This window comes from Dendrobium catenatum, unplaced genomic scaffold, assembly GCF_001605985.2.
Source record: "Dendrobium catenatum unplaced genomic scaffold, ASM160598v2 fragScaff_scaffold_547, whole genome shotgun sequence".
Lineage (NCBI taxonomy): Eukaryota > Viridiplantae > Streptophyta > Magnoliopsida > Asparagales > Orchidaceae > Dendrobium > Dendrobium catenatum.
In genome coordinates this window covers 443,698-458,090 of record NW_021319009.1, presented here as the reverse complement: position 1 = coordinate 458,090, position 14,393 = coordinate 443,698, and the positions used below count along the sequence as shown (strand labels likewise).

Genomic DNA, 14,393 nt, shown 5'->3' with positions numbered 1-14,393 from the left:
TTTAATGCAATTAACATTTTTTTTTTTTTCACAACAAAACTGAACTATTGTTGTTCCATGCTTTACTTTGGAGTAACTCACACTTCCAGTATTTCAATTTTCTTATATTATACATATATCATCAATCATTTACTATTATATTTCTACTAGCTCTACTAATTATTATTTATTTTATATTTAAATATAAATAAACTTTAAGCTAAATGTAGTACTTATTACAAATGTATATTTGAATTGCAATAGTCCCTCTAACTTCAACCATATCGTTCGCACCTTCGCCATTAAGCAACTCTACAAAATAATTCGTACTTCCTAGGAGTTGAACTTCTTCTTCAAGTCGGAACTCATGTGTCTCTAGATGAACAAAATTTTCATCGGCATCAAATTACTCAAATTCAGAATCAATCCTTGAGTGATGTCTTCTTATGTAGTTATGTAGTGCCATTGTAGCCGCTACAATAAGCCATTATTTTTTTAAAAGAATAGTTCGGCATATCTCGTAAAATTCTCCATTTCTTTTTCCATACACCAAATGCCTGTTCTATTACACTTCTTAATGAAGAATGTCTCATGTTAAACATCTCGTGATATTTAAATGCGAATAAGATTCTGAAGAGTAGGATAAGTTCTGGGAATACCATGATCGTATTGATCAACTTAAAATATGGAAGTTAATCGTTGTAGTTACGTTGCGAATCGAGCAGGGGTGGAGGCGACGATACAGTGAAGAACTTATGCAGATTTGCAACCTAAAAGGAACAAAAAATCGGCTGGGGTTTGATCGGAGGCTACTAGAGGAGCAGATCACTTTGCAGAAGCCACTAAAACGTGTTTAAGAAAAACAATTTTATCAAACAAATAATTTTCCTTTGCTTTACTGTTGACGTACTGAAAAAGCTGTAGAAATAGACAAACAAATGAGCCCTTATAGTTAACTTGGTAGTTTTGTAGTTTGTAGAATGGTTCGAAATACAATTATATATGATGCTGGTTAAAAGTTTAAAATGTGTCTCGTGAAGTTAATTTAGTGAAACCGGTTATGCTTTAAAAGTTAAAAGTCCAAAACTATAATGTTATAAAATTATAGCCTCGTTTGGTAGCAGGAGTTTTGGCGAGAAATTTACTGTTACCAACGAAGAAGCAAAAATAAAAAGTTTCACAAATGGATACTATAATAGAGATTTGAAAAATATAGTTTTCTAAAAGATATTCATCCAAACAGTAACCGACATCTTTTTTTCGCGTTTCAGAACTGAAACGACACTAATTTCGCCAGACAAAACCAAGCATATATAAGCCTTGCTTGACGTCTTTATCTATGAGCGGCACATGGATGTTTTTTTGCTATAACGTCGACCAAACTTTTGTCGAAATTCAGCAGTTATTGTTAAACCTAAATAAAAGCAGTAAAAATCAAGAAGACTCGAAACAAGAAAAACTCTCACCAAAATTGGCACATTTCAATTTGAAGATTATCAAAAATATTGACGCGGCTTAAGAAAATTAAGTCATTCATGAACTTGGATGCATTACATGTGAAAGCTTTGAAAATAATTTAGGATCAATTAAGTTTGATTTTAGTAAACTTGTAGTCTAAATTAATGTCTTAACAAGATGAACCTAATGATATCAAATGCTATACAAACTGAAGTCTAATGAGACCAAATTAGACACTTGAAGTATGATTAAAATTTTTAAGGTTTCAATTGGAAGATAAAATGATTTTTAAATATTACATGCTTATAGTCAAATTGAGTATCTTGATGAGCCAATTCTTATAAACCCAAGATTAATGGATTATGAGGGTTTTAATATATGTATATGTTGAATAAATGAATTATGATCAAATTATTTAATTTGAATCATTGGAGTTATCAAAATGGTATTTTCAAAAAACTGTAAATAGATTCACATTCATTACATGAATTGACTTTAACTTGAGTTTAGAGAAAACTTTGAGATCTAAAGAAATATAGAGCTTTACCTAACATATGATGCTGATAATCACAATTATTTACTATTGTCGTTCAATTGTCATTATATGTTTTCTTCATTTGACCATATTCACTTAGCCATCACATTCGACTTGCCATTTAAACAAAGTAGTGTCAATTGATCACAGTCGCCAAACTACCATTATCCAAGCATCATCATCCGACCACCATTAACTACTATCATTTCATCATAGTTTATGTGACTCTTGTTGCCCAAATGACATAACCCAATCATTGTTGCCTAACAACATTATACCAATTGAAGGAAATGGGGTCTTAAGTCATGGTATATAGTGACATTTATTCTGAAGTACTCCAAGAATCAAATATGTATAAGATCAAATATAATATTATCTAATGAATTAGTAAAATAAATTAATAATTATAATGATACTTATATGCTCTTAATACTCATAATTAGAAGTTGTACAAAATCATTTATATAACTAGGAAACTTTTGCATAACAAAAGTCATTACAATTTTATTAAACTCATTAACTAAGAAATCTCTTATGGTCCCGGTCTAGTTTATAGATGATAATTTATCTATATTATTTGTAATAGAATTGAGCTTTCTTGGGATATTGTAGTTATTAAGGGGAAAAATAATTTTGACAATAAAATATGATAAATATTTTTAACATAATGAAATGGTTAGTTGATCTATTGATTTATATCATTTCACTTTCAATATCCATTGATCTATATCCTATAAGTGGATCGCTCTACCCGCAGATTTCAACACCTCTATTTGGCAATCTTGTAAGCAGAGCAACTTTATATGAGGTGGACTTTATCTGATGACCCTTGATGATAAAACATTGTTGAGGAAATATCCCATAATTTGAGCAGCTCGAATATCGGTTGAACATTCTACTAGAACGGTGGGAACTTAAAAATTTGATAGAAATTTATTGTCTTCAAGGTGCTCTCGGCATCGTTATCTATTATTTCCATGAGTGAATAACAAATAGTTAGTTCTAAAACTTAATGTATAACAATGATAAATGATAGGGCAAACATACATCTGCAGACATCGGAGAAAAAAACACACAGTGAATACATAGTAAATATATAGATAAAAATACGTAGTAAATATGCAGTGAATACGCAGTAAATATACAGAGAAAAACACACAAAAAATATGAAAAAAAATTGCAGTTCATACACAGTTCGAAAAAGATACTTAAAAAAAAAAAACTCATAGAAATTTGAAAATTGTGCAACATAATTTTGGAAATGAAAGACAATCGATACTAGTGAATACATAGTAAATATACAGTTAATACATAATTAAAAAAAGATGCACAATAAATCCATAATAATAATTTCTTATTTTTTGAAAGGTAACGGGCTAACTTATAAAACAAAAATCAAATACCTTAACCTTAAAAATTCTAATCGTTAAATCCTAAAACCCATTTTGAGAGATAAGTCAAAAAGCATCTATTTGAAGATGAATTGAACGAGAATGATAGACTAACCTTGTTGATGAATGATGAACTTAACGCCTGAATGCTGTTGAACAATGAGTCCTTTGGAATGTTGAAGCTGAAAGTGAATATTGAATGTAGAAGATAAAAAATGGATGCGAGGATACAAAGTGAATATGTTATGAGATTTTTGATCTCTCACAAATTTATAATTTTTAGGATTCGGAGTGACAAGATACAACTAAAATAGAAAATTCATATTAAATGTTAAAATATTAAATCCACGTGTTAAGATTTTATTAGAAGCCGGAAGTCAGCTGAGCTACCCACGCTACAGGGTTGGCTACAGCATTCCAAAGCCCTTCTTCCCGTCCCCGATTTCTTGTCCAATACAATTGTCATCGCTGCAGCCCTGCAGGGCTTCGCCGATTTCCATATCGGCGGCGACGGCGCCATCAGTCGGTATGATACGAACCTCGAACGTTTGCATGTTTCTTTCCCTTTTCTTTTGTTCTTGTCGGCCACTATACTTTTCGTGTCTCTGGAAGGGTTTTGACGCGACTTGCGGTGAGGCGGCTGATTTTAGGGCAGGACTTTAAAGTTTGGGAGACTCATTAGAAAACTTATTCTCTACAGACTCAGCAAAACCTGGGTGGTTACATACTTCCAATGCCACGGTACATATTTTTTTGTTTTGTTTTGGCTGCTTTTCTATTCGAGTTCTGATACGCAGTAGTTTATTTTCTTCTTTGGTTTTCTTGATTTTCTTTTTTTTTTAAATGAAAAATGCTAAATTTGCGTGCAAGAAGTTCTTGCTTCAGAGCATTGTTGTAGTTAGAAGGATTTTATTTGGCTAATCTCGAAATGAAAACCTAATTGCATATATATTTTTTTTAAAGTCAAAGAAAGGAGAACAATGGACGAAAGATACCCTTAGATTTTAATAAAATTTTCGCCACCCTCGACTTGATTTTGTGTTTTCTTCTTGCTACAATGTGCGTTTTTCATCTGGTAAAAAAATATCAACGTTTGGTTCCGCCTATGATCATTCTTGACGTGATTCACTTGGTTATTCTGTTTTAGCGTTGACATTTTGAAATCATCGCCTCCATCTTTACGAGATTCACTTGGTTATTCTAAAATTGGTATGGGAGGGTCAGTTCATCACATCTATCATACATTTGGTGCTTTTGTATGGTCTTACAGTCTACGTACTGATGTCATGTTGATATATTTAGGCAGTTACAGTTCTTAGTGGGTGCAAATTATTAGTGTTACTTGTCGAATCTTCTCCCTGCTCAACTAGCAATTTGATGGGTGGGAAAACAATTTACGTTTTCTATGTAGAGTTGCTCACTTACTATCTTTAAATTTTAACCTTACAACGCCTTGTCAACATGTTAAACAACTTATTTCAGTGGGTTTTTTGGCTTTGTATCATAAGTTGGTTCAAACTCAAAGAAGCTGTAACCTCTGTGGAGATGGCGTGCTATGCACATTGATTCAAGATGAGTTATCTGGTAGTCTAACTATCCTTACAGGAAGGGCTAATATATTAAGAGAATATGATTTATTTTAGTGAGTTTGGTACTTTTCAGAGATACATGGTGAAATACTAGTTTTGATTAACTTTTTTGGAATGATCCTTCGATGGTTTGAATTTAATGATGACTATATTTTACCAATATCAGAGTAAAAACATGATAGTATTAATTTTTCATTAGTGACATACCTATCAAAAAATTTGATGGTTTTGGGTTTGTTTAGGAATAATTGTAGGACACATTGGTTTTAGGTGAATAATTATTGCTTTGAGGTACACTCTTTTGGTTATTCATGTCGTTATTGGATAGAATAAAAATAGCCAACTTTCATATTAGTTTGGAGGGGAGGGGAGGGTTCTTCCACCAAGAATGAATTTATGATGGTTTGTTCCATTGTTGGTTAGCACATTTCATCAAACTTGACTCAATGATTTGGGTTCATTGCATGGATTGACTCTTTTTTAATAGGAAAAAAAAAACTCTTTTTTAATAGGGACATGTTAAGGTTTTTATACTAAATATGCATGCCATAGATAGATTGTTGTAATCTAAGGTACGGGGTATCGACTCTCATTATAGTAGAGGCTTTAATTATTGTATTTATGATGTTAAAATAGTGATACAAACAAACAAATGTGGCACAAAAACTAATATTTGTCTGTATTTATGAATTTTTTGCAGGTTGTTAGATGACATCCACTCGAACTTGCGAGTTACTATCTAGCTGGTAATCGATTATAAATTATCAAGTGATCACAAATTTATTTATTTTTTGTTTGAGGGAAAATTGAGGAATTAGACCCTTATCATCATATAAAGAAACTAAACATAGACAAAGTACATGTTATGATCTCTTGTAAAATAGAGAGAAAAACTGCGCTAGTGAAAGGTAAAGATCTTGGGGTTCTTCAGAAAGTTGAGATTGTCAATAGTTTGTCATAAATCTTTGGTTATTTTGCACATTCTTGTTTTGTGTAGTTAAACTCCACAATAAACCAATCTCTCAAACGCATTCCCCTGCTTTCCCTGAGACGCTGCCCTGGAGCACTTAAAGTGTACTTAAGAGTCTTTGTATCTTGTGATCACATATTGTTAAACTTGATTATACTTTAATTTGCTTCATGGAAGATCTTCTGGGTATTGTTATTAGTATAGGAAAATATTAGAAATTTATACTCTTGAATATAAGATGGAGTGATTGGCATCTTTTTGTTTAATAGTACATTTGTAAGATTGACTTATTGTCTACAGGAAACCTTGTTATATTCTTATTTTGTACGTGATTTTTTATTATGTTAATAATTTGCCTGGGATTCTTTTTTCATAGATCTAAAAAGTAGTGACTTGAAGGAATTTTTGTTTGAATTTGCTATTATATGACATGATGTCTGTTTCTGTGTGGTTTAGAGTAGTCTTTTTCTCTACTTGGTGATTTTTTTTTTTTTGAGTTTCTACATATCTAAGAATGATTCTATAGTGGACTTAAATTTATTTCTGTTTATTGTGGATTATGTTATAAGTATGATAAAAGTAGTTATAAATTAAGCTGAACTTACTTTTACTTAACTAATTATCTAGGAAAAAAATTATGTTAGGATATCCTGATACAAAATGCATCAGGATGGGCTTGAAAGTCATTTAATTTGCCTTGGGCTTAGTGCAATCTATTCTTGTTCTAATCTCAAGGCAAATCTAATGATTTTTAAGCCCATATGGTCATATATAATTTGTATGAGGATTTAGTTACACAATTTTTTTCTCAATTATCTGTATATGGGTACCTTGCTTTCTCTATTAGATGGGAGTACCTTCTTTGTGCTATTATGTAGTCTATTTTATGAATGCATTATCATAATTGATAAATTTTATTTGCTAAGTATTTTACTTATCTTAGACTTAGCTAATACCGGTGTGAGTTGTACCAATATTTGAATCATTGTCCTTTGCATGATTTCACAACGTTTTGTTTTTACACTTCACTGTTGATTTGGAAGTTTGGTGTTCCATAATCCTTATAGTAAAACTAGTTCATTTTAGAGGTCCTCTGATTGTTTTGCAAATACTCCTAAACTTTCTAGTTAATGCCTACATAATGATTTCTTTTGTGGACAATTCTTATCCATAATTTGGATTTTTCACAATTTAGTCATCAGGATGAGCTCTCTGGAGATTATTGATTTGTGTAGCGATGATGAAGCTGAATCACAGGATATTAAAGATATTAAGCCCATCATATTATCAGCACCCTGCAAAGAAACAGCTAGCAACTCTTCAATACTTGCTTCTCGGGGTTCTTATCGGCCACCTTGCAGGCAATTTTGGAAATCTGGCGATCATGAGCTTGGGAATTCTATTGAATCATTACCTAGAAGTATATTACTTTCATATGCTAGTTTATATGACAGATTTTGTGTACCATATTAGATTGATTAATATTTTATGTGCTCCTAGATGGCAAGAACCGCTTGCGTATCCATCCCAAATTTCTCCATTCAAATGCCACTTCACATAAATGGGCTTTTGGTGGTAAGCTCAGTATATTTCTACAGTTATACAATCTTCCTAGATAATGGATGCATCATTTACATATGTATTTATCTTCTAATGCTTTCTATATTGACGTTTCCTGTTTTGGCAGCAATAGCAGAGTTACTTGATAATGCGATTGATGAGGTAATCATTAGTATACTCATTTCAGTGTGATCTTACTTGGTGGATGGGGTGGTGGTTGTTAAGGGAAGACAAAGCACACCTCTATTTATAATTTGTTGAATGATGAAGTTTACTATTCTTTCTTTTTTTCTTATGTTATGAAGAACGGATGATAAAGAGATCCATGCCATTCTGATTTATGGTGTAGGATTTGAAGTGCCAATCAGGTTTAGATGCAACAAGAGAACATATACTAGTATAAAGGTGATGTGAAACCACATACGGTGAATTAAGAATTGCACTTAAGAAATTAATAGAAGCAATGACTTTTAGCTTGCTACCAAAACTCTTTGTTTACTCAAGTTGAGTTTAAGAATAAGACATAGGTAGATTAGGCAATGACAATAAATTACATGTAGAGAGTTGAGGAGCCTCACAAAATAACACCAAAATTGAAATAATGCAAATAGCTAGAAATAATCAAAAGCCCCAAATTTAATATCTAGATCATTCACCTTGAAGTCCTTCGCTCATTTTGAAAGTGGTGGCTAGCGGAGAAAAATTGTAAGTAGACTTAGCGATGCGACTAATAGACAGGTGATCTTGAGAGGACTCGTTGCCGGGAAGGAAGCCGGGTTCGGAGGAGCGGGTGGACGGCTGTCAATGATCCACTCGGAGTCAGGACGTTGTTTGTCGATGACGTGAATGAGAGTCGGTAGGATCCGATCCAAGTAGTTCCCAACGGTATTGTTGTCGGAGTCAAATCCCGCGTTGAAAAAAGGTGATCGTTGGATGTCGAGGTTGCCGTGAGCAAACACAAGTCCCCATTCTAGCTCCAGATCCGCCATGCATCATCGCCCAGAATTAAGGTAGCGTCCGAGGAGAATAGGGGAAGGGGAAGGCTGCGGGTTGGAGTAGAGAGGGTGACTGGCGGGAAAGATAGGAAGAGTCGGCTAGGTTGGAGAGGCTAGGAAAAATCTCAGCAAGCTGAAATTATTTCAGGTTGTATTACATGGGAGGGAATAATTTGAGATTTCAAATTAATTCTAAAAGGAGAGGAGGCGGTAATGACACCTCGAGGCTGATTTTGTGGAGTTTGTGAATTAATTGGGAGAGAGAAAAATTAAAGAGGAGGTGGCCGACCCCAGTGAGAGTATAGAGGGAGCAATCAGATTTCTCATGTGGCTTCTCCTGAGGAAATCACGGGATCATTAAATCTGACATGTGAATATCAGATTTAATGTTAAAAAAAGGATTACCTAAAAGGGCTTGCTGCTAATCCCGTTGGAAGTCATCCGTTACTTGAAAAGAATTAACACAGGCCAATTTCCTAATAGAGATTGAAGTAGAATAGGAAAGAATTAAAGCCGTGACATGGAAATTCAACTTTCGAAAACAGGCGGGCGGGTTGGGGCTGCTGAGCTGGCCGGTGGGAGTCTGGCCGGCGGTGGCTGGGCTGCTGGCCGGCGGAAGGTGGGCTGGCGGGAGGCTGAGATGCTGGCCGGCGGGAGGCTGAGATGCTGGCCGGCGGGAGGCTGAGATGCTGGCCGGCGGGAGGCTGAGATGCTGGCCGGCGGGAGGCTGAGATGCTGGCCGGCGGGAGGCTGAGATGCTGGCCGGCGGGAGGCTGAGATGCTGGCCGGCGGGAGGCTGAGATGCTGGCCGGCGGGAGGCTGAGATGCTGGCCGGCGGGAGGCTGCAGCCAGGAAGTCGGCAACTTTGGGCTGTTTGGGGTAGGTGGCGGCAAGAGCAAGGGAGGGAGAAGTGGAATTCTATGAATTCGACAACTAAGAATTTACTAACCTCAAATGTCCTCACTTTGAATTTCCACAAGATTAGGTAGTACAAAAACTAGAACTCACAAAGAGATCTAGTTTTCTCCAGCGAACTCCCCAAGAGATCTTGGATAGAGGAACTCACAAAGAGAACAAGCAGTAAATTTTATTTTCCAAAAACTAACTCATTCCAATACATGATGCGTCATATAAGGAGGCCCAAAAATAAAAGCTGAAAAGACAGAAATGTCCTCTGGGCTACATAAGCAAAATAATGCCCTCAGGGGCAAACTAGGAAAACTAAAATACATATGAAATAAGTTGTAAATAAATCAGAAATAGAGGCTCTGGATCGTAGCCGTCGATCTGCGCCGCCGGCGATGATACACGTGTCGAAATCTGATGTCCCCATCATTCTCCCCAGGTGGGAGAAAACTCGACCCCGACGAGTGAGTGTCTCTAGAAGACTCGTACCACTCCAGCAAGTCTGGGTCCAATCTCTGTAGCTCATCTCGGTCGATCCACAAGTTCTCCGTCTCCTGCTTTCCTGTCCATTGAATCAAGTACCTTCGGCGACCACCGTCTCTTGTAGAAATGATCTCATCGCTAAGTACTGCCTCAATCCTCTCCGCAGTAGGTAAAGTGGGAATTTTTGGGAGTGGAGGTAGGCTGGGGATCTCACCAGGTGGGGACTCACAAGGCTCAACAAGTAATGGGTTGGGTGGGTTAAACTCTGGACCCTCATAGGTTACAAGATCTTCAATGTTAAAAGTGGAGCTAAAGTTAAAACCTTAGGGAAGGTCTAGCACATAAGCATTACTATTAATTTTAGAAATTATTTTGAAAGGGCTCGCGCTTCTCGCGTGTAATTTCTTAACGGTCCCTTGCGGGAACCGCTCCGGACGAATCCGAACCATCACATAATCACCTACATCAAATTCTTTGAACCTTCTCTTGAGGTCCGCATTGAGTTTATAGTTAGCATTGCTCAATTCAATTCTTTTATTAATTTCTTTGAGCAATTCTTGTAAATGCGATGCGAATGCAGATGCAGACTCAGACGACCTAGACTTATGACTCATGGGAATTAGATTTATAGGTTGCCTAGGTTGGTATCCATACAGGATCTCGGCAGGACTCAGACCCGTGGTTCTGTTGACAGAATTGTTATAGGCAAACTCGACAATGGGTAACTTAGAATCCCAATCTCTAAGGTTTTCGCCTACTAACGTTCTTAAAAGGTTTCCTAAGCTTCTGTTAACGACTTCAGTCTAACCATCGGTCTGTGGGTGGAAGGCTATGGAAAACTGCAATTTCGTACCCATCTTAAACCATAATGTTTTCCAAAATAACTCATGAATTTAACATCCCTATCAGAGACAATATTCTTTGGTAGTCCAGGAAGTCTCACAATTTCGTCAAAGTAGAGCTTAACAACCCGGGAGGCATCAAAAGTTTTAGCACAGGGGAGGAAATGGGCCATCTTTGAGAACCTATCGACGACAACACAAACAGAATCGTGTTTTCTCAAGGTCTTAGGCAATCCTAATACAAAGTCCATACTTACATCCTGCCAAGGGCAATTGGGCACGGGGAGGGGTGTGTAGAGGCCCATATTTTGCTTACATTGTTTGGCCAATTGGCAGGTGTGACACCTCCGTAAGAGTTTGCCGACGTCTCGTTTGAGGGTGGGCCAATAAAATCGATTTTCTAGTGCAGCAATAGTCTTGGCTTGCCCGAAGTGGCCAGCTAAACCTCCTGCATGTAACTTCCAAACTAGAAATTCCCAAAGTGAAGTGTTGGGAATACAGAGCTTTTGCGCTTTGAACAGATAGCCATCTTCTACGAGAAAATCATTTATAACTTGATCTTCCCTGCTAGTCAGTAAGGAATAGGTTTCTTTGAAATCAGGGCAGTCCAAGTACTCCTCCTTAAGGCGTTCAAATCCGGTAATCTCAGTCCTCATCCCTTGAGTAATCATCAGCCTCCTGCTAAGAGCATCCGCAGCTTTATTCTCAGATCCAGCCTTATGTCTAATCGTGTAAGTGTATTCTTGTAAGAATTCAACCCAACGACCATGGCGGGCATTGAGTTTCTTCTGTGAATTGATGTATCTCAAGGCCTCGTGATCTGAGAATATCACAAATTCTTGTGGCAGTAAGTAGTGTCTCCAGTATCTGAGGGACGGATGACCGTGTAGAATTTCTTGTCATAGGTAGAGTACCTCTGACGAATGTCGTTTAACTTTTCACTAAAATATGCCACAGGGTGTCCTTCTTGAGAAAGAACCCCTCCTATACCAATTCCTGATGCGTTACACGTTACCTCAAAGACTTTAAAAAAATCAAGGAGACGCATACAGGGGATTCAACCATTTTCTTTTTAATATCCTCAAACGCTTTAGTGGCACCTGGTATCCAATGAAACTCTCCTTTCTTGAGACAATCGGTTATGGGTGCCACTATAGTGCTAAAGTTCCTAATAAATCTCCTATAGAAAGTGGCCAATCCGTGAAAACTCCGAACATCTCTAATATTTTTGGGCTCGGGTCACTCATTAATTGCTCTAACCTTTTCAGTGTCAGCGGAAATCCCTCGAGATGAAATTATGAATCCCAGAAAGGTAACACTATCAGTGAAAAACACACATTTTTGGGGGTTGGCATATAACTGTTCTTTTCTCATAATCTTACAGATTTGCTTCAGATGTTTCAGATGTTGATCCACTGAGTTACTATAGATCAAAATATCATCAAAGTAAACGACGATGAACTTCCCTAGGAAAGGTCGAAGGACTTGGGTCATAATTCGCATGAAGGTGCTAGGAGCGTTGCTAAGACCAAATGGCATAACCATCCATTCGTACAACCCATCTTTCGTCTTAAATGCTGTCTTCCACTCATCCCCGGGGCAGATTCGGATTTGATGATATCTGCTTTTAAGGTCAATTTTTGAGAACAACGTTGCTCCGGTCATCATGTCTAACATGTCATCTAATCGTGGGATCGGAAAACGATACTTCACAGTAATCTTGTTGATAGCACGACTATCAACACACATCCTCCAAGAGCAGTCCTTTTTCGGAGTTAAAAAGGCGGGAACTGCGCACGGGCTAAGGCTTTCTTTGATAAATCCGCGCTGTAGGAGCTCGTCTACTTGCCTTTTTAGTTCTGTGTGCTCCGTTGGATTCATCCGGTAGTGAGGGAGGTTTGGTAGGGAAGCTCCTGGCACTAAGTCAATCACGTGTTGAATATCTCTAAGGGGTGGAAGTTGGTTAGGTAAATCTTCCGGAAAAACATCAGCGAAAGTTTCCAAAAGAGGCTTAATCTCATCAGGGACAGGCTCCCCTTGATCATCATCAACTTCCTTAGCTACTAGGGCGTACATAGGGGATCCTTGGTGAAATTCCATATCCATTTCTTTCGCCGTCACGAGGTGTAGGTCCTTATTGTTTTTAGGTGGGGTAGTCTTAGAGTCACCCTTGTCGGTCTTAGGTTGAGAGGGGATCAATTTAATTTTCTTTCCATTGTGTTCAAACACGCAGGTGTTTGTTCTCCCATAAATATGGACGTCGTTGTCAAACAACCAAGGGCGGCCTAGAATAATTTGGCTCACATCCATTGTCAAAACGTCACACCAAATCTTCTCTTGATATCCATTAAATTCGAGAGGGATAATGCTTCTATCCTTGATTGTCATAGAGGTCGAGTTAATCCAAGCAACCTTGTAAGGGTTTGGGTGAGGTGTGGCCTTAATGCTAAGTTTGGAAATCATTGTGGAGGAGACGACGTTAATGCAACTCCCACTGTCGATAATGACCTTGCAGTTCTTATCTCCAATCTTAGTAAAGGTGTGAAAAATGGAAGTCCTTCTCTAGTCATCACTTGGTTTAGGCTGGGACAAAGCGCATCTAATGACCTGAAGGGTGACAGGTTCATCCTCAGTGAAGGAATCTTCCTCTTCATCAACATGATGAACTAAGTCAGTCTCGGGCTCTTCCTCGTCGCCATCCACCTCTTCTTTTATGGTGACTTTATAGGGGCTGGAACATTGTGAAGCAATGTGCCCATACCCATGACACCTATAACATTTGGTTCCGGAATTGGATTTGGGCGCGTCACGTTCGGGGGCTTTACCTTTGGAATCCGGGCGAGGTGGGGCCGGGTTAGCAGTGGGTCGACTACCTATCGAGTTTGTGGGTCGGTTTTGGGGCTAGCTGGTGGAAGTACGATATGGGTTTGGTCGAGAGTCAAACTGTTGAGTGTGGGAGTGGGTCTTGGACTCCTCTAGGTCAAGTACTAGGCTGCATGCTGCCTCTAAGGTGTCAATTCCTCTGACAAAAAGTTCGGTTCTAAGGTCTTCCCTAAGGCCAGCTCTAAACATGAATAGGATTTGGGTTGGGGTGGCGGACTCCTCGCCGTTGCAGCGAATCAAGAAATCGTCGAAGGCAGAGATGTAGTCCTTAACAGGTATGCTTCCTTGAGTCAGTCTATTCCACTTATCTAAGAGTTTAGGATAGTAGGATGACGGGAGGTATTTTCTCCTAAGTTCTTGCTTCATAGTTCTCAATCGTTGATAGGGTGTTCACCTCGAGCTTCACGCATGTTCTCCAAGTTGGTCCAGTACAGGTTGGCTCGACCAGTGAGCTTCATTTCAGCGAACCTGACTTTCCTAGCTTCAGAGATGTTGTACCATTTGAAATAACTATCCATGGATTTAAGCCAATCCAAGAAAACTTGGGGGTCCAGGGTTCCATCATATGTTGGAGCATCAATCCTAATATTCTTCAACAGTTGGGCGTCGTTGTCTCTCCAAGGGTTCTCATCTCCTACGGGTTCGTGATGGGGTCTCGGGTTATGACGGTAATGGTCTCGAGGAGGGCCATTATCTCGGGGCTGCTCACGCTCAGTTCTGTTATCATCGCCATAGGGCGAGTGCGGTCTTGAAGGTGTATAGATAGCGGGATTCCCAATACGCTCGATGTTATCTAGACGGT

General features: G+C 38.0%; 1 protein-coding gene across 1 annotated transcript in view; it reads left to right on the top strand.

Annotated features, from left to right (window-relative positions):
- The first annotated feature begins 3,745 nt into the window (after nt 1-3,745).
- LOC110106317 (protein MICRORCHIDIA 6-like) overlaps nt 3,746-14,393 on the top strand; it is a 56,578-nt gene continuing 45,930 nt past the window's right edge. The window contains exons 1-12 of the mRNA XM_028694765.1: nt 3,746-3,889; nt 3,976-4,104; nt 5,653-5,698; nt 7,118-7,342; nt 7,423-7,497; nt 7,610-7,670; nt 7,788-7,887; nt 9,023-9,096; nt 13,099-13,329; nt 13,456-13,633; nt 13,787-13,866; nt 13,977-14,327. Coding sequence (XP_028550598.1) covers nt 7,126-7,342; nt 7,423-7,497; nt 7,610-7,670; nt 7,788-7,887; nt 9,023-9,096; nt 13,099-13,329; nt 13,456-13,633; nt 13,787-13,866; nt 13,977-14,327 — 1,367 coding nt within the window. The 5' untranslated portion in view covers nt 3,746-3,889; nt 3,976-4,104; nt 5,653-5,698; nt 7,118-7,125. The remainder of the gene's footprint in view (nt 3,890-3,975; nt 4,105-5,652; nt 5,699-7,117; nt 7,343-7,422; nt 7,498-7,609; nt 7,671-7,787; nt 7,888-9,022; nt 9,097-13,098; nt 13,330-13,455; nt 13,634-13,786; nt 13,867-13,976; nt 14,328-14,393) is intronic.